The sequence below is a fragment of the Oncorhynchus mykiss genome, chromosome 7, assembly GCF_057628025.1.
Source record: "Oncorhynchus mykiss isolate SJ-2025 chromosome 7, ASM5762802v1, whole genome shotgun sequence".
Lineage (NCBI taxonomy): Eukaryota > Metazoa > Chordata > Actinopteri > Salmoniformes > Salmonidae > Oncorhynchus > Oncorhynchus mykiss.
The window spans coordinates 47,559,213-47,586,236 of record NC_143028.1 but is presented as its reverse complement, the minus strand read 5'-3'; the positions used below and the strand labels follow the sequence as shown (position 1 = coordinate 47,586,236).

General features: G+C 42.4%; 2 protein-coding genes across 5 annotated transcripts in view; one reads left to right on the top strand and one right to left on the bottom strand.

Moving 5' to 3' along the window:
• Nucleotides 1–25,238, bottom strand: part of LOC110527986 (membrane-associated guanylate kinase, WW and PDZ domain-containing protein 3) — a 145,897-nt gene extending 120,659 nt beyond the window's left edge. For all 4 annotated transcript variants that reach the window (XM_021609674.3, XM_021609675.3, XM_021609676.3 and 1 more), the window contains exon 1: nt 22,693–25,238. In XM_021609674.3, coding sequence (XP_021465349.3) covers nt 22,693–22,999 — 307 coding nt within the window. In that variant the 5' untranslated portion in view covers nt 23,000–25,238. The remainder of the gene's footprint in view (nt 1–22,692) is intronic.
• LOC149982572 (solute carrier family 2, facilitated glucose transporter member 1-like) overlaps nt 1–27,024 on the top strand; it is a 321,473-nt gene that overhangs the window by 55,596 nt on the left and 238,853 nt on the right. The gene's annotated exons all lie outside the window — the stretch shown is intronic.

Sequence of the window (27,024 nt, the reverse complement as noted above, 5' to 3'; positions counted from 1 at the left end):
GCTATCTTTAGTTGGAAAACAGGTATTTGTGGTTTGAGCGTGTGCATGTGTGTCTGCATTCCTACATGATCTATCTATACTACTGTATCTCCATGACCTGTCACCTAGCCCTTTCCTGGAGTCCATGTGTACCAGAATGGCTGTCCAATTTCTCCTGTCCTCCCACAGGTATGGATACAGGAATGTACATGTCCCGGGCCACGACACACCTACAATCTGGAAAGACAGGCTTATAGCAGAAACCAGACAGGTTAGAGCCTCCATCCCACTAAATCAACACAAAGGGACGAGCATAGACAGTTCTCCTCCGCCCTCTGAATCAGTCCGGCTCTACAGTACATAATGGCCTATTTATCTAGCCATTGCTTTCTCCGCCAGCTCTATGGACTCCGTCATTAGCCTGCCCTACTGCCACCCCAACATGCACGCACGCACGGACGCGCACACACACACACACGCACGCACACATGCACGCACACATAGAATATTCCATTTCATCAGTGCGAATGACACTGTGCACATATTACAAAAGAAGAAATACAGTTTTCTTTTTTACAGGCAACACTTGAATGATCAACCTTTTAACTCAAGGATTTGTGGTTAAGACACAGACACATATCTTGGTACGTTCCCCCCAGGGCCTGAACAGGAGGATAAAATACATGTGTGTGTGTGGTACTGGGAGGAGAATATACTAAAGAAAGAAAGTGAGAGAAAGGGAAAGGAGAGGTAGAAGGGGAAATGGGGAGAAAGGGCACTTGGAGCAGAAATGCTTCACTGCCTCTGCGGCCTGCCACCTCGTATCACAGAGCAGAGGTTGACAGATGAATGCAGGAGCGGACCAATAATAGAAACCGTTTGGCCAGGAATAAACCCCTGGATAGGAAAGGAGCACAGACACATCTACGAACAGCACTGGGGTTTGGGGGAAAGAGAGAACATTCCTTCACATTCCTAAGAGTCCATACACTATACAAAGGAAAACCCCACAATGGCATATGGTTTACATTCTCTTAGCCTCCCTTTCTCCTCCCTCCGACCTCCTCTCCCATCCTCTCCGTCTCCTGCGGCAACGGGTCCATGGAGGCTCACAGAGCAGTACTAACACCATGTGACCTGCTCATCTGCTCGCTATTCCCTTCATTTCCACTAACCCCCACCCTTCATTCACATCTAAAATGTCGCCCGAGGATAGAGTTTGGTTTAGACTACTATCTGTCATTGTCACTTAAGGTTGATGTGTGGCCACCTCCACACACAATATTTTGCCATTCTGCCATGAGACTATGAATAAAAACTGTGTGGTGTAGGGGCTTTCATGTTGAGCTAATAGAAATTAAACTCAGGTGGAGTATAATAAGGCTGCTGGGAGGTCTCCCATGTCTCAATAAAACTCTATAATAACAGTCAGAGTGAAAGGAGTGATAAGAGAGCAAAACCCAGAGCTGGGAAGAAAATCAATCCAGCTTTATCACACCTCCAATGCCTTTTCAGAGACATCCATGACACACTGTGAAATCCAATACAGGAATATGACAAAAACATAAGCATTACAGAAAATAATTGAACTCTCTACTGGCACCAACATAATTTTTGGGGCGACATTTTATGTTCATAGTTGTCATAGAGTAAGACTTTACAACAGGGAGAATATTTGGAAAAGCAGTTGTGGATGGATTTGGTATAGACAGGGCATAAGAGTTCAGAGAAGGCTACAGAATGTTTTCTATCACGCTGGGTGGATCTGAATACCAATGGCTTTAATCATGAGCTAGGAAACAGGATCATCAACCCAAGTGGTGCACTGTGAATGCTCATCCCTGGCTGCCTAACAGGGAGGTGGTGTTTAAACTCAGGTGACAGCCACATTGAGTAAAACATTTGTTCTGAAAACATTTCTTCTGTTCCAAACACGTCTGGTGTTCAGACACTCAGGAATTCAGTCTTGTGGAAAAAAAACACAACACCTCTGTCCCGCTAATTAAAGAGGGTGTTCGCTCTGATCTTTCACAGGTACATTTTGAGATCTAAATGGTAATTTAGAAAGCGGGTACAGATATCAGACTGCGATTTGAAGACTATGAATGTAATGCAATGAGCTGTCTACAAGAGTGTGCAAAGCTGTTATCAAGGCAAATGGTGGCTACTTTGAAGAATCTAATTTCTTTAACACTTTTTTGGTTACTACATTATTCCATATGTGTAATTTCATAGTTTTGATGTCGTCACTATTATTCTAAAATGTAGAAAATAGTACAAATAAAGAAAAACCCTGGAATGAGTAGGTGTGTCCAAACGTATGACTGGTGCTGTATACTCACATTCAGTGCATTCGGAAAGTATTCAGAACCATTGACATTTTTCATATGTTGTTACGTTACAGCCTTATTCTAAAATTGATACAATCGTTTTTTTTTGTCTCATCAATCTACACACAATACCCCATAATAACAAAGCAAAAACAGGTTTTTAGACATTTTTGCAAAGTTATTCAAAATAAAAAGCTGAAATACCACATTTACATAAGTATTCAGACCCTGACGCTACAAGCTTGGCACACCTGTTTTGGGGAGTTTCTCCCATTCTTCTCTGTAGATCCTCTCAAGCTCTGTCAGGTTGGATGGGGAGCGTCGCTGCACAGCTATTTTCATGGCTCTCCAGAGATGTTCGATCGGGTTCAAATCTGGACTCCGGCTGGGCCACTCAAGGACATTCATAGACTTGTCCCGAAGACACTCCTGCGTTGTGTTTGCTGTGTTCTTAGGGACATTGTCCTGTTGGAAGGTGAAGCTTCGCCCCAGTCTGAGGTCCTGAGCGCTCTGGAGCAGTTGTTCATCAAGGATCTCTCTGTACTTTGCTCCGTTCATCTTTCCCTCAATCTTGACTAGTCTCCCAGTGCCTGCTGCTGAAAAAAATAGCCACAGCATGATGCTGCCTCCACCATGCTTCACCGTAGGGATGGTGCCAGGTTTCCTCCAGATGTGACACTTGGGATTCAGGCCAAAGAGTTCAATCTTGGTTTCATTAGACCAGAGAATCTTGTTTCTCATGTTCTGAGAATCCTTTAAGTGACTTTTGGCAAACTCCAAGCGGGCTGTCATGTTCCTTTTACTGAGGAGTGGCTTCCTTCTGGCTCTCTACCGTAAAGGCCTGATTGGTGGAGTGCTGCAGAGATGGTTGTCCTTCTGGAAGATTTTCCCATCTGCACAGAGGAACTCTAGAGCTCCTTCAGAATGACCATCGGGTTCTTTGTCACCTCCCTGACCAAGGCCCTTCTCCCCCGATTGCTCAGTTTGGCAAGGCGGCCAGCTCTAGAAAGAGTCTTGGTGGTTCCAAACTTCTTCCATTCAAGAATGATGGAGACCACTGTGTTCTTGGGGCCCTTCAATGCTGCAGAAATGTTTGGTGTCCTTCCCCAGATCTGTGCATCGACACAATCCTGTATCAGAATTTTACAGACAATTCCTTTAACCTCATGGCTTGGTTTTTGCTCTAACATGCACTGTCAACTGTGGGACCTTATATAGAGAGGTGTGTGTCTTTCCAAATCATGTCCAATCAATTGAATTTACAACAGATGGACTCCAATCAAGTTGTAGAAATATCTCAAGGATGATCAATGGAAAAAGAATGTACCTGAGCTCAATTTCGAGTCTCATAGCAAAGAGTCTGAATGCTTATGTAAATAAGGTATTTCTAAAAGCCTGTTTTAGCTTTGTCATTGTGGGTTTTTGTGTGTAGATTGAGGAGGAAAGATATTTATTTAATACATTTTAGATTAAGGCTGTAACGTAACAAAATGTGGAAAAAGTAAAAGGGTCTGAATACTTTCCGAATGCAGTGTACAGTAGAGAGTCAGGTTAGAGTTTGTGTCTACAGGGAAGATTTGAAGCACTCTAACTCATGAATATAGTTCTGTTAAAGATGCACATTGCAGAAATAATTTCTGCAATTTCCTGGTTGCTAAAATCCCAATAGTTCACCTAATTGCAGTTTATGTAACAAAACAAACAAGTATAGTGTAGAGAATCAATGTACCACCTAAACCGTGTGAAATATATTTTCCATAACCAAAAATATAAAATTTCAGTTGTTTGAGGCCGGTGTACAAACCCAAAACTAAAGGAAATAGAACAGATGTACTGCCTCTTAGACTTCAATGAGAATGACCCATCTATAACACGCATTTCAATGTGAATTTGGTCGGGTTGCCCAAAAAGTGACATTTTGCCGCTTTAACACCTCCATCAGACACATGCACTGAATGGAAATATGTCCTTCAAGTCAGAGAGGAAAAGGCTGTCAAGGCTGCCTGACATCACTCACTTAGGAGGGACAGGTTATGACCAAACATACCATCAGCAGTAGATCAAGAGCGATAGCTGAATGGAAGCCGTCTATGCCAGGCATCAATAATAGAATCATGTCAGGTAGATGGAAAAGTATTCAACCATGAATACCACTATAATCACGAGGCTTGTTCAGTAGTACTATACAATTTCTGTTTCAGGTTCAACTGGTTTTCATCAAACACCATTCTCCCTTGTCAACAACACACAATCAGATTCTTTGCATGCCACAGACGTACAACAGCATGTGATCCCTGCCCTGTCACTGAGGCTGTCACACAGAGCAAAGGTCCTGTCAAGGTCCATAGTGCCTTAATTCATCACTACCCTAGTGTGCCTTCCAGACACCTCATGCCATCATGCCTCTTACTCCTGCCTTCCAGCAGCATGGGGATAAGGTCTCCACCACAGGGAGATGGAGATGGTTCATCTCTACCTGAGCAACAGGGAGAATGGGAGAATGACTATACTCTGGTTTCAAAGTGTGCGTTGGGTTTAAGTGCTGAGCGATTAACAGAAATGTTGGTCATTTTGTGGTTTGATTGCGTTAGTCCTGGCTAGCTTAAGGAGCAGGTCGGTAGCTAGCTAGCACTCGCTCATGTGGCTGCTAGCACCATTTTGAAAAGGGGCATGCTAAAAAGTCATCTTTAGACGTGTTGTACTTGTACTTAAAAATTGAGTTTTGTAATTGACTAAAACAAGCAGATAACAAGAAGATTGCATTTGAAAAAGGTCAAGTATTTGCTGTGAGCCAATGGGGTAACCTAGGTAACCACAGGTTGTTTTCCCCACAGGCGGACGGGGGCCACAACGTTCTATCTAATGCAGACTGGGAGTATAGGCAGCAACTCAATAGAGATGAGATGATGACTTAGAATGAAATAAAAGTAATCAAATAAAATATGCAATATACACAATAACTGAAAATGGTCATTACATGGCATGACCTGTTTTATGACAGAGAGAGGGGGGCTGGTGTGAATAACTTATGGTTAATAAGTAATAAGCAGTAATGGGAAGTCACCACCACCATTGGACTTTCTTTTCTTAAAGATTCTATGTTGTTACAGCATTCATCCCACATAGTGCAGAGGGCATTTAGTGTCTAATCTTTTTGAATTGAAAACCGTGATTCTTTTTTAATAATCGAACCGAAACCGAACCGACTTGAAAAAGCACAAATCGTTCAGCACTACATGCAATGCAACACCATTGATTGATTCTCACTTCCATTTAAAATGCAGGAGAAAGGCACAAAGCTCACTCCATGACTCACATGGGTGGGACGGTACAGGTCTAGACATGCCCAACAAATAAGATTATTCACAATGGACTGATACTAAAGGAATAATGAAGGCTGTGTCATGTAAGCCGTGTAACTATAATTGACAGTTATTTCAGGTTTATTAATTGTTCAAATGTCACCTTGCAAACACACAGTAAATGCATTTCCATAATCCTCTCATAACCAGTACTACAGGCATTGTTTGAGTGGCACTATTAATTTCCAACATAACATGAACATTCTCCTCAAGTAAACTGTAAATCAAATGCAGCCGTGCCATGGCGAGGCTGGGTATGTGGTTTATGATATGGATGTTGTCTCGACAGACACCTATCTACAGAGCGTCCCCTTCACATGATGGGAGCCAAGCAGCAGCCGTTGTCATGCAGTTCAGCCAGGGAGAAAAGAGGACAACCAGGCTGACAAATGGACAAGAGGAAACCATGTCAAAACAAAAACTGAGTATCTGTAATGAGCCGGTGCAGAGAGACCATAATGCTGCACCACCTGCACCATGCAACTAATGTACACAACCCCCGGCAGAGAAAGAGAGAGACACACGCACATATACACACACACACACACACACACATCCACCGGGCCTGTCAAACCAGGTCAGGCCTAAATCACCACTACAGATGTAGGATCTTAATTTGTTCACGATTTTGTTGCTGAGAATTTTCCTGTACGCAGGAAATGCAGATGAGTTTTGTGATTTACATAGATTCACTGAAAACCCACACTAACACATGGTTATAGTAACAGTATTGCACTTTTCATGTAGCTTACTTTTGGCAAACTAATAGCCTAACCACTGAACAAGCAACATTATGGACTAAACGTTAAAATCCTGTTGCTGCAGGATTATTTTGCTATGACAATATAGGTCAAATGAAGATCCAACATCTGTATCCTTACTAAGCCACAGCTCAGGACACTCTGAGCAAATGTGTTCACAGGCCAGGCCAGGGGCAGCATCACTTATGGATATTCATAGCCATTCACTCAAGAATATCACAAACCGACATGGCATGACCTGTTTTATGACAGAGGGGGGCTGGTGTGTTAATGTTAATACATTTATGGGTTACTTATAACATATATATAACAACACTACGCATTACACAATAAAAACTGCTATAAAACCATGCTCATCTCCTCTACTCACCCTTTACAAGTTCCTCCATCACTGAGTCAGTACCCCTATATAAACCGGTTTATAATCAGATCACAGCCAGAGAGGTGGCTCCACTGCTGAGTTATTGCATGTAGTTGAACTGTTTAACATATAGTGTCGTGTGGAGACCCATGTGTAAGAATATGGGGACTGATTAGCATCTGTCTGTGCGTGTGCGTGTGTGTGTGTGTGAGAGGGAGAGAGAGCTCTGCATGTCAGCTCTATGAGTATGCCACTGCTGCTCTTTGTCATCAACAGATCAGAGTGGATCCCACGGTGAAGATATCACAAACACTCACACAAACACACACACCTCCCCTTCTCCGCCATGGGGTCTGTGGCTCTATGGGGAGCCTATGGGGATTACAACAAATTATGTAACCTCTTAAACACAGACGTTCTCTCAGGACATTGCTTTCTAGTTGCTCTTGGTAATCCCATGATCATAGAGCTAGAGGGGAGGGGCAGGTTTGGCGAAAGGCAGATCTGCATGTAGATGCTTGTTATGACAGAATGTGTTCTCAATAACCTAGCTAGCTACCTTGGTAATAAAGGTAACACAGTGCCTTCACAAAGTATTTACACCCCTGACTTACGGCCACACAAAGGGGTTGCCGGCGGGAAATTTGAGGCATTATCAAGTGTTTGCCAAATTGTAAATGAGGGACTGATGAAGCGTGTACAGCCTGCGCAAAAAAACTAAGCAGAGTTCATGCCTTTCATTCAACTTTTTTCAAATGATCATTATAGTCGCATTATGCAGCCTTGCAATGTATTAAAATCAAAACATATAGCCCAACAAATGTAGAACAACTAAAGTTACATTAATAACTCTAAATTAAGCATATAGGAGTACCTATTTCTTTGTTAACAGCTCAACACAGAATAGACACATGTGCGTACTCCCTCAAATCGTTTGGAGACAATGTCCTTTGAATTTTATTCAGCTTTGTTCAATTGTATTCTTCATACTATAAATAATAATATAAATAATATAAAATATTCTAAGCCAATCTTGTCTGCTAAATTAACTTGTGTAGCCCACAGCTATTATGCAGAGCCAGATGAGGATCTAACATAAGGACAACTTGTCACGGATCCCTCCGGAACTTTCATCACGCACACATGTCCCCTATTCCCACTGATTAGTATTTGTATATATGTGCCCTTTGGTTTCCATGGTCTTGTCGATTACTGTTACAATGTCCATTGGTGCGTGTGAGTACCTGTGCTGTGTGTTTTGGGCTTTCGTGCCCTTGTGGATTGCGCAGTTGATTACGAGTCTCGTCCCGTTGGTTAATCATTGTGCGCGTGTGTATTTATTCAAGGTACTCCTCGCTCTTTTGTTTGAAACCCCGTGTTTGTTTGGTATTCGTCCCCGTACCCTTACACGGCACGCTGTAATTTGGGTAAGAAATTTAAAAAACTATTACGCATTCCTGCACCTGTCTCCCGAATCATTGTTACCAACGTGACACAACTCAGAGTATGCTATTCTGTTCTTCTGAAATAAATTACATTTTCTTCATATCATATTTCTTCAGACCTGTCTAAAATAAATAATGGATTTATTGTGAAGGTGTAGGCTATATTACATGGATGTATTAGACTTTTTAAAATGTAGATGTTTCAAAGGTCTGCATCAGTGTGGCAGCTAAGAGATACTAAATGTGTTTATGTTAACTAACGATCAATTACTATGAGAGCAGCAGTTCTTTGCTTGACAATTTTGTGACCTGCCACAGCCCTAGTTATGGGTATGCTTGTAATTGTTCAGGATTAAAAAGAAATGGAGTGGAGCTAAACACAGGCAAAATCCTAGACGAAAACCTGGTTCAGTTTACTTTCCACCAGACATTGGGAGATGAATTTACCTTTCAGCAGGACAATAACCTGAGAAAAAGAAGAAACCCCACACTGCTCTTGATAGTATAATTCCTCTTCTGACTAAGGCCTTGAGGCCGATAAATAAAGCTTATTAAAGAGTGGTGATACTATCAAGAGCAGTGTGCAAGTTTGCAAAAAACCTGCAAAAAAAAGATAGCTCAGATGTGCGAGTACCTTTAGAATTTTAAAGTCCAAATCTATACTGAAGAATTTGAAGAATTTCGAAAAAGAACAATGGGCAAATGTGGAATAAGTCAAGGAGTATGAATATTTTCTGAAAACACTGTATGTGGCTGGACTACTCTGATCTGGGATTTGTTCAGCTCCATCACACAATCATGACTGCCATTTTGCTTAGTCCTGCCTAGGGTGCCTCAGTCTAAAGTACACTGTGAAAAGCCCAAAGTACAAAGAACGAATTCAGCTGGAGTATCCAATGCTGTACTTTGAAGGGAGGCATGAGGAGAGGAGAATCTTGTTGATTATGGGGGATAGAGAAAATCCCAGAGCTCCTGGTCGTAAGGTTCTGGGAACCCATGTCGTCCTGTAAAGGGCTCTTCAGTCAGTCTGAGGGTCTGCCGCTGTTGCTATCTCGGCTCTGTAATGTCTAATTTGCATTCGTTGACACACAGCCAGTAAGGGAGGCCTGAGAGCGTGGTGCTGGCCAGCATTAAGTTTCCAGAAAGCCAACTGTTCTTCGGTCGCCACAGTGGGTGACAGTGGGCGAATATTAAAACACCTGGGTATTGTATAGAGTAGGTTGAAGTTCTGCTGTTGATATTCTTTATGGAGGGCACAGTTTGGTACTACATTTTATTACCAGTATCCTTTTGTAAAAAACAACTTCACTGCTCTCATTCATTGAGTACGTTTACATACACACTAATAATTCAATATTTAACTGATTATGGCAGAATGCCAAGTATGGCATTAGTCATGTAAACACCTCATTCTGCTTATATGTTTTGTTTTTTACCTCCTTTTTTTGCCCAATTTCAATTACAATCTTGTCTCATCACTGCAAATCCCCAACGGGTTGGGAGAGAAGAAGGTCAAGTCATGCGTCCTCCGAAACATGACCCACCAAACCACACTCCTTAACACCGCCCGCCTAACCCGGAAGCCAGCTGCACCAATGTGTCGGAGGAAACATGGTCACTGTGGTAGAACATTTAAACGTTTTAAACAAACTATAATACAGTGCCTTGCGAAAGTATTCGGCCCCCTTGAACTTTGCGACCTTTTGCCACATTTCAGGCTTCAAACATAAAGATATAAAACTGTATTTTTTGTGAAGAATCAACAATAAGTGGGACACAATCATGAAGTGGAACGACATTTATTGGATATTTCAAACTTTTTTAACAAATCAAAAACTGAAAAATTGGGCGTGCAAAATTATTCAGCCCCTTTACTTTCAGTGCAGCAAACTCTCTCCAGAAGTTCAGTGAGGATCTCTGAAAGATCCAATGTTGACCTAAATGACTGATGATGATAAATACAATCCACCTGTGTGTAATCAAGTCTCCGTATAAATGCACCTGCACTGTGATAATCTCAGAGGTCCGTTAAACGCGCAGAGAGCATCATGAAGAACAAGGAACACACCAGGCAGGTCCGAGATACTGTTGTGAAGAAGTTTAAAGCCGGATTTGGATACAAAAATATTTCCCAAGCTTTAAACATCCCAAGGAGCACTGTGCAAGCAATAATATTGAAATGGAAGGAGTATCAGACCACTGCAAATCTACCAAGACCTGGCCGTCCCTCTAAACTTTCAGCTCATACAAGAAGACTGATCAGAGATGCAGCCAAGAGGCCCATGATCACTCTGGATGAACTGCAGAGATCTACAGCTGAGGTGGGAGACTCTGTCCATAGGACAACAATCAGTCGTATATTGCACAAATCTGGCCTTTATGGAAGAGTAGCAAGAAGAAAGCCATTTCTTAAAGATATCCATAAAAAGTGTTGTTTAAAGTTTGCCACAAGCCACCTGGGAGACACACCAAACATGTGGAAGAAGGTGCTCTGGTCAGATGAAACCAAAATTGAACTTTTTGGCAACAATGCAAAACGTTATGTTTGGCGTAAAAGCAACACAGCTCATCACACTGAACACACCATCCCCACTGTCAAACATGGTGGTGGCAGCATCATGGTTTGGGCCTGCTTTTCTTCAGCAGGGACAGGGAAGATGGTTAAAATTGATGGGAAGATGGATGGAGCCAAATACAGGACCATTCTGGAAGAAAACCTGATGGAGTCTGCAAAAGACCTGAGACTGGGATGGAGATTTGTCTTCCAACAAGACAATGATCCAAAACATAAAGCAAAATCTACAATGGAATGGTTCAAAAATAAACCTATCCAGGTGTTAGAATGGCCAAGTCAAAGTCCAGACCTGAATCCAATCGAGAATCTGTGGAAAGAACTGAAAACTGCTGTTCACAAATGCTCTCCATCCAACCTCACTGAGCTCGAGCTGTTTTGCAAGGAGGAATGGGAAAAAATGTCAGTCTCTCGATGTGCAAAACTGATAGAGACATACCCCAAGCGACTTACAGCTGTAATCGCAGCAAAAGGTGGCGCTACAAAGTATTAACTTAAGGGGGCTGAATAATTTTGCACGCCCAATTTTTCAGTTTTTGATTTGTTAAAAAAGTTTGAAATATCCAATAAATGTCGTTCCACTTCATGATTGTGTCCCACTTGTTGTTGATTCTTCACAAAAAAATACAGTTGTATATCTTTATGTTTGAAGCCTGAAATGTGGCAAAAGGTTGCAAAGTTCAAGGGGGCCGAATACTTTCGCAAGGCACTGTATTAACCTGACTATCCACAATAATCACATTGTTGTATGCATGTTACCATGCTCATTTTGACCTTACCTGGGACTGACTCTGGCATTCATGCTATGACAGACTATCTATTTGAGGTGTCCGGCAATGGCCTGATCCACTGTTTTAGTGCTCAATGTGTGTGATGCCTGCCTGTATACACACACCCACAGAGACAGACACACAAACTTTAACACGGCCCTGGCACAAACCCTGAGAAAGCCATCTACACTCCCGGCCCCCCTCATATCGTCATTATCATCAATACAACACAGAGCTGTATCAAACTGCACACACACACACACATTCTCTCCATGGCTGATGTTTATGCCACCTATCAATTTTGCTTCAATCAGAAACCTAAGCTGGTGGCTAATGTTCCTTTAAAAAGAGCACGGTAATTCAAATGTCCAGGCCCATTACCTGGGAGCGATTTAAAGGTGACCTGAGTTCATCTTCCAGTGGATAAACACCAATGAGGACAAAATAATAAATGCTGCTGAATGAAAAGTGACACTCTGGTCTGGGGTAGTTAGTCAGTAGTGGCTATTAGTGGCATCTCACATCTCTGACCCATGCTGAAGGGGAGAGTCAATGACTGTCTTTCCGAAGGCGGCTAGCGCTCACTGTTGCATAAAGATAGTGTCCATCATGAACGGGAGCGTTTCGGTCAGTAACTGTATTACCAGTCCCTAATAATGCAAACAACCAGTCAGATAATGACTCTCAACCGATCAAACACCACTCCAGAATGACGCACACAATACATCTCTCAACCCAACCTAATGAAGACCAGCCCTGGTGAGCACACTTTATTATGTTGTTTATTCTAAAATACATAATGAATGATTGTGATATTTCAGTAAATTATTCCATTAGAAGCGAATGCACTGCTTCAGGACAAAGCAATGTGGTTATACATCAAGGTCGTGACAAGAATAAATGGCAAATGCAATAGCTATTGGCATTAACATCGATGCTGACTAAAAAAGAGGGAGAAAAAGAGAGGGACTCTCTATATGACTGATATCTGGCAAAATACTCTCCCAATATCCCAAAATATCCCAAAAGCATTAGTATTCAGACCCGTTGACTTTTTCCACATTTTATTAAGTTACAGGCTTTTTCTAAAATTGATTACATAAAAACAGTTCCTCATCAATCTACACACAGTACTTCATAACAACAAAGAAAAAACAGGGTTTTATAAATCTTTACAAATGTATGAAAAAAATCTAAAACAGACATACCTTACTTACATAAATATTCAGACCCATTTCTATGAGACTCCAAATTGAGCTCAGGTGCATCCTTTTCCATTGATCTTCCTTGAGATGTTTCTACAATTTGATTGTAGTCCACCTGTGGTAAATTCAATTGACCTGAAATTATTTGGAAAGGCACATACCTGTCTATAGAAGGTCCCATAGTTGACAGTGCATGTCAGAGCAAAAACCAAGCCATGAGGTCGAAGAAATTTTCCGTAGAGCTCTAAGACAACATTTTAAAAGAATGTATTTTATTTTACTAGGCAAGTCAGTTAAGAACAAATTCTTATTTTCAATGACAGATTTGTACCTTGTCAGCTCAGGGGTTCAAACTTGCAACCTTCCAGTTACTAGTCCAACACTCTAACCACTAGGCTACCCTGCCGCCCGAGACAGGATTGTGTTGAGGCACAGATCTGGGAAAGGGTACCAAAACATTTCTGCAGCATTGAAGGTCCCCAAGAACACAGTGGCCTCCATCATTCTTATATGGAAGAAGTTTGAGCAATCAGGAGAGAAGCACCTTGGTCAGGGAGGTGACCAAGAACCTGATGGTTCTAGAGTTCTAGAGCTCTAAAGTTCTTCTGTGGAGATAGGAGAACATTCCAGGACAACCACCTCTGCAGCACTCCAACAATCAGGCCTTTATGGTAGAGTGGCCAGACAGAAGCCACTCCTCTGTAAAACGCAAGACAGCCAACTTGGAGTTTGCCAAAATGCACCTAAAGGACTCTCAGACCATGTGAAACAGGATGACCTGGTCTGATGAAACCAAGATTGAACTCTTTGGCCTGAATGCCAAGCTTCACGTCTGGAGGAAACATGGCACCATCCCTACGGTGAAGCATGGTGGTGGCAGCATCATGCTGTGGGGATGTTTTTCAGAGGAGGGACTGGGAGACTAGTCAGGATCGAGGGAAAGATGAACGGAGCAAAGTACAGAGAGATCCTTGATGAAAAACTGCTCCAGAGCACTCAGGATCTCAGCCTGGGGCGAAGGTTCACCTTGCAACAGGACAACGACCCTAAGTACACAGCCAAGACAACACAGGAGTGGCTTCGGAACAAGTCTCTGAATGTCTTTGAGTAGCCCAGCCAAAGCTCAGACTTGAACCCGATCTTAAAATCTCTGGAGAGCCCTGAGAATAGCTGTGCAGCAACACTCCCCATACAAACTGACAGAGCTTGAGAGGATCTGCAGAGAATAATTGGAGAAACTCCCCAAATACAGGTGTGCCAAGCTTGCAGCATCATATCCAAGGAGACTCGAGGCTGTAATAACTGCCAAAGGTGCTTCAACAAAGTACTGAGTAAAGTCTGAATACTTATGTAAATGTGATATTTCAGTTGTTGTAATCAATTTTAGATGAAGGCTGTAACCTAACAAAATAGTTTTTTTAATAGAAATTTGCAAAAATGTCTAAAAACCTGTTTTTGCTTTGTCAATATGGGGCATTGTGTGTGGATTGATGAACAACGATTTAATCGATTTTAGAATAAGGCTGTATGTAACGTAACAAAATGTGGGGAAAAATGAAGGTGTCTGAAAACTTTTCGAATGCACTGTATATCCTATTCCTGTGTGACCTTTTCCCCTCTCCCTCCCTCTATCCCTCCCTCCTCTGTCTCTTATTGCTCATTAAACAGTGACATTGTGACTTATGTCGCCACTGTTACACGTAATTCCCCAGGTACTGGAGGACTGTGATATCCCAGAAGCCCCAGCTATGCCCCAGTGCCTGAATAACATTTGCTTTGATTTGATTTGACAGAGGCTGCTGATGGACAGGAGTTCATCAGCCAATCATCACACCTATGGTCTGGTTACAAAATAACCAATTCAATCTTACATCAAGTAAAGATAGGCATAATTTGTTTCTATGGAGGATGCTTTGTGCCTGTAAGTAACATTGTGAAATGTTTCTTTGTTCCTTTTCAGTGACTAAGAATACAACCAGTCCCATATAGGAGCAGCTCCAGTAAATTCACACACACTGTAGATCAAGCCATCTGTCACCGTCAAATCTTCACACAGAAGCTATAACCATGAGCCAATCCCGACTCAGAAGCTCCAGCCATCATCCATTCCTAAAGTAGAAGCTGTAGCTGTCAGCCTATCCTCACAGACTATAAGCCTCCTTTCCCTTATGTTTTCTATTCCAAGGCAATGCTGGAGAGTGAGAGCGGCACCAATTTAATTATGGTGGGACTAATGAGAGCACTAGGGACTACAATGTGTTTTAGACATTACAGATTTACTGTAATACCACCACCACGCAACACACACACACACACACACACACACACACTGGGGAGAGTACGGAGAGTACGGAGAGTAGCTTCCTTGCCTAAATTAATTATTGAGCACTAGGAGTAGGGTTGAGATCGACTTCACGCTCGTTTGTTTTCCAGTTGTTCTGTGCATCCCCCTCTCCCCCCTCACCGCTCCCACATACACACACACACACACACCATTGCATGTGAGACTGGTGTGTTCTTAAGTGAGAGGTTTAGATGATGTCTCCTGAGAGCTAGATGATATGGGAAGGCCTGTGATGTAGGCTAGCTATGTAAGGTTAGGTGAGTCAACAGTGAGGGCTGAGCGGTAAAAGAAGCAGAAACAGAAGCAAAAACAGGAAGTGATGTCATGAAAACACATTGTAACAAAATAAAGTAAAAAGACCAGGATATTTAAAGAATAGTATTTTGTGTGATTTTGTGTGTTCCGGTGTCCATGGTGATTGTAGTAGGCTACAGAAGAAGTGCTCCTGCAGAAGAACATATCCCACGCATTCAGCGATTATTATTACTTTGCCTTCTCCTCGTTGAGACGGCAACCACTTATTTTCCTGAACAACTGGTTGCTGGCGTGCAATTTATTCTCTCAGAACCACCAAGATGAAAGCAAATAGGAGGGGGAAGTCTGTGTGTTGGTGTGGGGGGGAGAAGAAAAGAAAGAGAGATTGAAAAAGAATGAGAGAGATACATAGAGAAAATCATTAATGAGGAAAGGTTGAGCAGAGTGGGATGCTTTGGGCATGGTGAAACACAAACTAATTGTCATGCTCTAGTACTGCGACAGCGGCAGCTCACTTCTTAGTTTCTGACAGGCTCACGTGTCCCTCTGTTGCACGGATGCTGGTGATTAGTGTTAGTGGCCTGCTGGTGGTAGACTGAACGAGGATGTGACAAACATGCTATTTGTAGAGGATTAGTTTGACATACTGGGCCCATCACCTGCTGCTAGGAACACAACACAAGCCCTATCAAATGTGTAAAGCGTTCCAAAATCCTGATGCCAAAAAGCATATAACTGTACTGGGCCTGCAGGAACTTTTCACATCATGTTGACTGATGTACATATCTAGGCTACTAAGCTCTACTTCTCCGATGTCAATATTGCCTGGAGTTCTCTGTGCCACTGCTGACATATTTTGGGAGACTGGCTAGCTCAGCTCTGTACTCTCTCTCCAACTAGAGCAGGAGCCAGATGTTTCTGCCTAACCAGGGGGCCTCTCAGCTTGTGTTCCCTCCAGTTTTCTGGCAAGCGACCGACCCACACAAATCTCATTCTGATGACAAAGCAGGGCCTGTCAAGAGGAGGACTCTATCGAGACTGGAGAGCCACTTCCCAGATATAAGTTATGCATTAGCGCGATTAACCCACGCCCACCATCTCTATTGCATACCATTACAGGGCGCAGCATTGGATCCACTTGGGCCTCCCAAGGGGCGCAGTGGTCTAAGGCACTGCAGCGCAGTGCTAGCTGTGCCACTAGAGATTCTGGGTTTTGAGTCCAGGCTCTGTCGTAGCCGGCCGCGACCGGGAGACCCATGGGACGGCACACAATTGGCCCAGCGTCGTCCGGGTTAGGGGAAGGTTTGAACGGCAGAGATGTCCTTGTCCCATCCCGCACTAGCGACTCCTGTGGCGGGCCGGGCGCAGTGCACAATGACACGGTCGCCAGGTGTATGGTGTTTCCTCCGACACATTGGTGCGGCTGGCTTCTGGGTTAAGTGGACATTGTGTCAAGAAGTATTGTGGCTTGGTTGAGTTGTTTCGGAGGACGCACGGCTCTCGGCATTCCCCTCTCCCGAGTCCGTACGGGAGTTGCAGCGATGAGACAAGACTGTAACTACCAATTGGATACCATGAAATTGGGGAGAAAAAGGGGTAAAAAAAAAATACAAATAAGGATTGGATACGTTCCTCTATATTGGTGTAATCAGCAGGTAATGTGAAATATGGTTACGTGTGTGAAAGACACAGGGCTGTCAGAGCCAGGCTGCTCCACTGCCTTCAGCATAGTGGGACCCACTGTAGACAGACACAGCATGCACACCATTACATAGATTCTCTATTGAATAATAGCACACATTACAGGAGGTTGGTGGCACCTTAAATGGGGAGAACGGGCTCCTGGTAATGGCTGGAGTGGAATGGTATCAAATACATCAAACACATGGGATGTTTTTCAAAATGCATACTACCGTACTCCGAGCACGCAAAATTGAAGCATGTGAGGGTCAAATTATGTGAAACGGAGCACGGAGGGCACTTCTTGAATGCGTTCTCCATTTGTACATATTTTGAAGCATTCATCGATGCAAGCTTCAATGGAAAGTATGCAAAGAAATATGATACAACCACGTAAGAAAAAAACAATGCAACATTTCTTGAAATCAATGGCAGCCATTATTCTAGTTGAAATGAGAGAAAATACACTCCGACTTCAGAATGAAATGTTCCCTATTCACATCTCATATGTTGGCTGACTACAATATTTTATCTTGATACGTTAATAAATACATGCTGTGTTAATATTGGCATGTTTATCTGCCTACGTACTGTAGATCGTATGCCCATAATTAGTTAATAGGGCTAACTGGCTAGATACTACTGTTAGCTAGCCACAAAGAATTGTTAGCTAGCATACCCAAGAAGAATTGACATTTATCTTGCATAATATTAGTTTTAGGTCATAGTTTTTGGTCACTATCTGGATAGCTACATTATTACTGTTCACATAGCTTATAGTTATGAATTAAAACGGTTGCTTTGTGTACAGTGGCAAAGAAAAAGTATGTGAACCCTTTGGAATTACCTGTATTTCTGCATAAATTGGTCATAAAATGTGATCTGATCTTCATCTAGGTCACAACAAAAGACAAACACAGTCTGCTTAAACTAATAATACCAAACAATTTGAGATTTTCATGTCTTTATTGAACACACCATGTAAACACTCACAGTGCAGGGTGGGAAAATAATGTGAACCCTTATATTTAATAACTGGTTGATCCTCCTTTGGCAGCAATAACCTCAACGTTTTCTGTAGTTGCGGATCAGACCTGCACAATGGTCAGGAGGAATTTTGGACCATTCCTCTTTACAAAACTGTTTCAGTTCAGCAATATTCTTGGGATGCCTGGTGTGAACTGCTCTCTTGAGGTCATGCCACAGCCTCTCAATCGGGTTGAGGTCAGGACTCTGACTGGGCCCCTCCAGAAGGCGTATTTTCTTCTGTTGAAGCTATTCTGTTGTTGATTTACTTTTGTGTTTTGGGTCGTTGTCCTGTTGCATCACTCAACTTCTGTTGAGCTTCAATTGGCAGACAGACAGCCTAACATTATCCTGCAATGTCTTGATAAACTTGGGAATTCATTTTTCCGTTGATGATAGCAAAGCAGCACCACACCATGATGCTCCCTTTACCATACTTTACAGTTGGGATGAGGTTTTGATGTTGGTGTGCTGTGCTGTGCCTTTTTTTCTCCACACATAATGTTGTGTGTTCCTTCCAAACAACTCAACTGTAGTTTCATCTGTCCACAGAATATTTTGCCAGTAGCGCTGTGGAACATCCAGGTGCACTTTTGCAAACTTCAGATGTTCAGCAATGTTTTTTTTTTGTACAGCAGTGGCTTCTTCCGTGGTGTCCTCCCATGAACACAATTCTTGTTTAGTGTTTTACGTATCATAGACTCGTCAACAGAGATGTTAGCATGTTCCATCAGGACTACCTGGCCTGATGACTCCTTGCTGACCCCAGTCCACCTGGCCGTGCTGCTGCTCCAGTTTCAACTGTTCTGCCTGCGGCTATGGAACCCTGACATGTTCACCGGATGTGCTACCTGTCCCAGACTTGCTGTTTTCAACTCTCTAGAGACAGCAGGAGCGGTAGAGATACTCTGAATGATTGGCTATGAAAAGCTAACTGACATTTACTCCCGAGGTGCTGACCTGTTGCACCTTCGACAACCACTGTGATTATTATTATTATTTGACCCTGCTGGTCATCTATGAACATTTGAACATCTTGGCCATGTTCTGTTATAATCTCCACCCGGCACAGCCAGAAGAGGACTGGCCACCCCTCATAGCTTGGTTCCTCTCTAGGTTTCTTCCTAGGTTCTGGCCTTTCTAGGGAGTATTTCCTGGCCACCGTGCTTCTACACCTGCATTGCTTGCTGTTTGGAGTTTTTGACTGGGTTTCTGTACAGCACTGTGACATCAGCTGATGTAAGAAGGGCTTTATTAATACATTTGAATTGTTGATTTGATTCCAGAGATTTTGGTAAGTCTTTAGCTGACACTCTAGGATTCTTCTTAACCTCATGGAGCATTCTGCGCTGTGCTCTTGCTGTCATCTTTGCAGGACGGCCACTCCTATGGAGAGTAGCAACAGTACTGAACTTTCTCCGTTTATGGACAATTTGTCTTACCATGGACTGATGAACATCAAGGCTTTTAGAGATACTTTTTTAAAACCTTTTCCAGCTTTATGCAAGTCAACAATTCTTAATCTTAGGTCTTCTGAGATCTCTTTTGTTCCAGGCAAGGTTCACACAATGCCTCTTGTGAATAGCAAACTCAAATTTTGTGGGTGTTTTTTATAGGGCAAGGCAGCTCTAACCAACATCTCCAATCTTGTCTCATTGACTGGACTCCAGGTTTGCTGACTCCTGACTCCAATTAGCTTTTGGAGAAGTCATTAGCCTAGGCGTTCACATACTTTTTCCAACCTACACTGTGAATGTTTAAATGATGTATTCAATATAGACAAGAAAAATACAATAATTTGTGTGTCATTAGTTTAAGCACACTTTGTTTGTCTATTGTTGTGACTTAGTTGAAGGTCAGATCAAATTTGATGACCGCTTTATGCAGAAATCCAGGTAATTCCAAAGGGTTCACATACTTTCTCTTGCCACTGTATATCTCTATTGCCATTGTCCTGGAAGATGAAAAATGTACATCTACCTTGCATCATATTAGTTTTAGGTCATTTATGTCTGTTTAACTAGCTGGAGAGCTAGATTATTACAATGAACATAATATCTAGCTGATAAATATGAAGTAAAATGTTTGCTTTGTGTATCTCTTGTTTTGTCTATTTTTTGCTATTGTCCTGGCTAGAAGAAGGTTCAGTGAATGGGGAGGTGAAGCCTGAGATAATACAGTAGGGGGAGTGCGAATCCTTCTCAAATGGAATGTTTCATGCGTTCTTCACACTCTTGTCTTCACAAGAACGTCCTCAAGAGAAAGTCGTCGGAGAATGCACTTGGAGCACAGTAGTATGCATATTTAGAAACACCCATGGTTTCCATGTGTTTGATGCCATTCCATTCGCTCCTTTTCAGCCATTATTATGAGCCGTCCACCCCTCAGCAGACTCCACTGGCACACATGCCACCTAACATAGGTTCTAGCCTTTGGCTCTCTGTGCTTTTTTACATAACAAAGTGGGTTATATGTGTGTGAGGGATGCCTTATGGCTCATTGGTGTAGATGATGCATTAAATAGTAGAAGCAGGCTGAGGCCTTCGTTAGCTCCATGACTACAACTTCCATGGAGACTCCTCCTGTCCTCTCACAATGCCTCCTCAGTCACACTCCTCCACATGAGCACCAGGCCTGTCTTCACCCATGCTCTACCAATGTTTTCCAGCACAGCTTTGCCCTACTACAGTAGCTACTTTAATCAACATGTAGGCAGGTTCATTAGGATTCAACCCTTCTCAAACAGCCTAATTCATACTCAGAGGTGTTCCCACACAAAAGTGATTCATACTACACTCCCAACTCCTCCTCCTAGCTCTTCCTCTCAGCTGTCAGCAGATAAAAGAAGTCCACCAGCTCCAGGTTCCAGAGGAGAGAGAGAAGAGGATCCTGGGAACAGCAGCAGTAGAACATCTAGTGCACCAATCTCTGTCAGCTCCCTCTGCTCTCCCCTCTCCCGCCAACCATTCTTGCTGTGCCACAGCTTAATGGTAACAGCTGATCCTCCAAGACCATCGCCACCACACCGCCCTGTACCGCACCGCCCCCCATCAGCGTGGAGGCAGTAACACTCACTGCCTCAATAATGCAAGAGATGTGAATTAAAAATGAGCTTACCGTGCAGGAAACACTGTGTGCGTATGTGTGTGCATCTATGTGTGCAAAGACAAAACACACAGGCGCACGGCGCGAGTGTACACACAGGCGCACGGCGTGAGTGTACACATACACACACACACACACAAACACACATACTATTATAGAATATAATTACATATACATATCATACAAAAAGCTGTTCATTATGAGAGTTTTGACCTTTATGGCAGCAAGTACATTTCTATGGAAGAGCCTCCACAAGACAGTTCAAGCCATCACTGTGACCCGTCATATGTATGACTGATACAATTCACGGACTGGTAAAGAGTTAACTCAGGTCGTTGTTGCTGCTGGTGATTGATGAATTTGAAGTAGAAGGTGATGAGGAATATTGCCATCACTACAAGCTTAAGAACAAAAACAGCATAGTGTGGGAGTTGAGCCTAGATCCAAAGGCTGGGCTGATTCCTTCTCCCTCCCATGCCCTTTATTAATCATCCTTGGTTGGTGGGGCATAGAGCGTGGTGCGAGGAGCTTTAAGTTGTGCAGTGGACACACACACTCACACACACTCACTCTCCCAAACATAGCTGATCTTCAGGGCTACTGGCCTGGAGGCCTAAGACTCAGATGCTACTGCAACCTTTCCACAGTCTCAGTTGTTGTTTAGATATTCCAGTTCAAATACACAACAACAAGCGAGTCATCCCCTTCCTTTATACCAGATAAACAGACAGCCAACCTTCCAGTCTGGCTGACCCATGAGGCCCTACTCCTCAGAGTGCATACAGACTGCAGAAACCAGGGTTCCAATAGGATCATAAGAAAGGAACTCATGAAACCAGCATATAGCCCTAAAGAGGCAGAGGTAAGGACCATGTCTGTGGGGGGGGGGGGGGGGGGGGGGTTAAATGACAGACACATCACTGTTTGAGGTCATGTCATATCAATGGCAGATGTGCATCTGTCAAATTACTTGCCATGCCACTCCTATCGCAACCAGCAATATGAGTGGCATTGGCATTTATCAATAACAGAATGCAAAGGGGATTTCTCTGAGGGCATAAGAACATTAAATCAGACTTGACCAACGTCCAAAGCAGAATGAGGTATGTGATGAGCCCCAGCAAGTGATGGACACTGACTCCTCCACATGATTCTTGTGTAGTCATTCAACAAAGACACTACAACACATTCAACAAAGGGCACTACATTGTGTTATTGCATGGTAGCTAGAATAGGCTGTATAATAACCTTGCACTATAAGTATGCACATTCATTCTCTGAGAGAAAAGGGGTTAGAATAAATGGTAAATACCCCCATAAAAGATATGTACTTACTTACTACAGGACATCTACACAGGGTATTGGTAGACTACTCTCAACTGGTTGTTGGTAGACTACTCTGGCATAGAGCGTATGTTAATGTCAAGCGAGGCCACATTTGCATATCAAATACTTGATGTAAAATGGCACAAAAGTTAGAGGAAAACGAGGGCGCACCTGGTTTGACAGTCTTCAAACGAATGGGCTCCCGAAAGTGGCGAATGACTGCATGCGTGTCGCGGTTTGTAAGTCCACTGATGGGGGTTCCGTTGATCTCCAACAAAACGTCCCCAAAATAGGGCATTCTCCCGACGTGGCACACCATCAAATCCAACTTCATCTGGCCCAAGTAAGGGAACTCTCCGTGTTCGGCACCCCCCAGCACCTCCACCACATTGCCGAATTCTCCGAGGCTTCCCCATGACACGGCACACTCCTGCACCTTGCTGGACCAATGTTTCTTCTTTTTCAGCGTTCTGGACATACTGTATCCTTTTGATGTTGTCTGTCACTGATCTGAAATTGTCTGTTTGGTTTTGCTTTGTTTCTCAAGCACTAAAGCAGGAGCAAATATGGTCGAACAAAGACTTCTAATCTCGAGTTATTCCCTGGTTCTGATCGGAGTTTCATGTCTCTGTTATAATTGATCATTCACTTTTGGGAGCCAGCCTGCGTCATGGATGAGGTATTCCCGGTAATGTGTAAATAAATGTAATATTGTCCAGGAATAAACCACAGTAATCCTGGAGTAGCACCACTGTCAATAAAAACCAGTACGAGCACCCCAGTAGCTGGCTGTGCTACTGAAAGTATGTCCGTTGCAAAACTCCGAATGTTCTATGTGCGTAAAACAATAAACAAGAAAGCAATACAATGTCTAAATGAATGCATAAATGCGTGTTAGCCTCCCCATCACCCTATCAAATGTTGTTTTTTATTTTTTCCTAAACCTTTGGCTGTAAATTGTTAAAACAAGGTATCCACTCACCTCACCATACTGCGTGAGAGACAAATCTGCTCGGAGATTTAGAATCGTAAACCGTACAGTGCATCAACGAGAGTGCCTTTATACCTGTGACTAGACTAACATAACGACGACACGAGCCGTTTTCTATCGCATCATTCACTTAATGGTCATTTATTATCGTTCCAGGTGGTAGTTCGGATCCTACACATTTTGATGTAGTGACAACCGCGACCCCATCCGTCGCCACAGGTTTAAACACACCTGGCACCGCGGTAGCACCAAGCGAGATGCGCGAATCTCGAAACGCCCAGATGTCACTGCGCGTCGTTCAACTCAACCTTTTCGGCAGGCTCCATCCTTCGGTGTATTGTAGCAGAATGAACACTGAAAAGTCTTGCATCCACAATATAGTGGGTCACTTTTAGCAGGCTTATATAATAGTAGCCTACATAACTCAACTGTATAATAGCGTATAACCTTTGGTCAAAACACAATTTGCCAAAATAGAATCCAACGTATTAAAATATTAAAATAAAGGCTATAAACCTGGGGTCTTTACACTTTTGCCTGCCTCCCTGGCAAACAGTTGACCCAGGGACCCCCATCATATCTTATCAGAATTATTTTCACGCCTTGTCTTACCAGGTGAATGATAATGACAAAATATTTTAAAATGAATAGATTTGGTAAATAGTTTGTCATTATTTTCACCTCCCCACATTATTATTGGAGGTCACACTTTATTTGGATAGTCTGGATTGTCCATCTGTATTTATACTATCTGTTGATAAACAAATGCTTGCTTGCTAAGTATATAGTTAGGGTTAGGATAAGGGTTAGTAGATAGTTGACATGTTACTGATAGTCTGTCGAGCATCTACAGATGGACTATCCAAATAAAGTGTTACCTAATTGGAAGAGGAAGTGTAAACTCTAACATAGCCTAGAAAGGTAACTCAAAACACATTTTGAGTAGTTGTTTAACTGATTAAAGGGAAAATACACTCAAATCCATATTTAGGTCATTTTTTAATTAGCCTAGTGTTAATACAGTCCCAAAATGTTTTGCATGTCAGCAGTCAAGATTTAGGACCTTCAAGAAGCAACGTGTCACTTGCCACATCATCATCTGTATCAACAGTGGAAAAATTAGTGGACTTTTCCTTTAAACAAAAGTCAGCCATGTGTTTCAAAAATGTATGTTCAAGTCAAGAAAGCTTACCAGCAGCCAGCGGCACTTCCCGCACTGGTAGCCTATTCTTTTTCAAAGCAGATGTCAGATACCTCAGTGAGTATAATTTGCTTCAATGAGTGTCATTTGTATAATCATTCCAAAGAAGATATGCTCCTCTTTTCTACTGTAGTTATGTTATTCAAATATTTATTGTTGCTAGCGATATTCGTACAAAATAGATGGGAAAAAAATCACCCCTGGTTGAATACCCCTGCTATAACAGTTTGTATAAACTACGTATTGCCTCTTTATACATCCTTATTATCACGTGTTACCAATATAGATACAAAAACATTTCTGCATGCTTTCTCTCAGTAGTTATTGCATGGAAGAATGATTTGGGTGAAGATGAGTCCTGTTATAGATAACAGGGAACTTTAGAATTCCAAATATAGCCTACGCGGTTGCTGTTAAAACGCATTCAAATTGGGAGACCAAATTGCTTATAATCCTTTACAAATTGTCTAATATTCTGTACACGTCTCTACAGTGCCACCCTCTGACTATTATATATCACTTCAACCCTGCAGAAGTGGAGCGGTAAGGCATTAAAATCATTAAATTAAAAATAATTTGTATACAGTAAATTCTGTTTAATCTGAGACTTTATTGCCCTTATTCCGTCTTCTCCGTGATACACAGATATTTGCCAAACTGACAGGGATAGTCCAATTGAACAGAAATAGTCCGAAATCAAATTGCTGGCATTACAATGTATCCCGAACTCACCTATTAATTGCCGAGAATAGTCAAAAAATCCAGACACCCAGAAATGTATGAATTTACCCTCTGCAATGCAGACTATGCTGTGTGGCATGTTCCAAAGAGCTTGCATCTGCATACCATAATTTATCTGGATGAAATATAAAAGGGTGAGATCAGATGTGTGTTTGGCTAGTGAGATGATGCCACCCTAGACATTGTATTGAATGACTTTCCATTGACTGATGGAGGGTGGTGAGCAGCACTGCCTTGATTATGCCTTTGATGAGGTTGAGGAAAAGACAAACTCACACCCAGTTCTGTTGTACAACCCTGCACACTTCAAAGCACTGAGACTAAATCGATTAGTCAAAAATAATAGTCAGATAAACTTCTCCACATACTTTGTTCAATATCAGCATGATATGCCCTAAAAGCGTCTGCATACGTAGGTTTGGTTTGCCGCAGAACTCTGCTACGCGAAGCGAACGTCGGTTCCGAATTAATCTAAGAAATCAGGAAATCTAATTAATTACTGTTTTTGCGAAGGTCTTAGAATAAGATGTTTGGTGCATTATTTCTCAAGTGAAAACATGTGCATGAAAACTAATATAAACTAACACTTCAGTGAAGTATCCCGTCCATAGTTCCCACTCAACTTGCCCTGTTGACTAATCACAGACGAAGCCAACCAAACCCCAAAAACTCTGCCGAACTCCAACGAACACAAACGCCACGAAATTGTCATAATATATGCGAACTGTTTCGAATAGGAAGGATGAAACAGGCCTCAAGTAATTGAGCTTCATACCAAAGATTTTTTTTATAACTAAACCAAGATAGACCGCAGTTTGTCGTTTCCAATGGCAACAAATTACTCATAGTGGGCAGAACAGACGAGGTTGGCAGAGCCAAGCGATATAATATTGGCGCTTTCTAGTACGATTCTAGTACGCACTACTCCGTGAAGTGCGCATGTGCAATAAATCAATTTGTCTTTGCTCTCCTTCTAAACAGCGTCATTTTTTAAAACTTTTGCAAAGTCTACCAAACTAGTCCACTCTGATCATAACATATTATAGTTTTGGAAAAAGAAAACTGTATTGAGATCAAATGTTTAATTGATTAAAACATTTGCAGAATGTCGGCCAAAATACATCTCATTCGATCTTCTCCCACTGCTCGTAATATTTTGGTAGTGAGTGGAACCGCCAACCGGATGCTTCACATGTATATATCAAGTGAGTCTCTTTGTACTATCTGTGTCTGTAGCACAGCACCATGCGCCTCCCATGATTGGTTGACGGTAGGTGGGGGCGATAAATCCTGTATAAACACAAACTGACTTCATTGACAACATCCTTCACAACAGCTCTGCCTTGCTCTACGAAGTGCAAGAAATATGAATGAATGTACCATCGTAAATGCTGCAACGCAGACGTCTAATTGACCATGTAGCGCCTTTTAATGGCATACTTTAAGACCAAGATCAGTAAAAAAACTTTTTGGGATGAGCAATATCAATGTGTATATATATATATACATTTATATTGTAGCGACCCGCACAGACAGCTGTGTGTTATGTGTTAGGCTAGTAGGTGGTTGT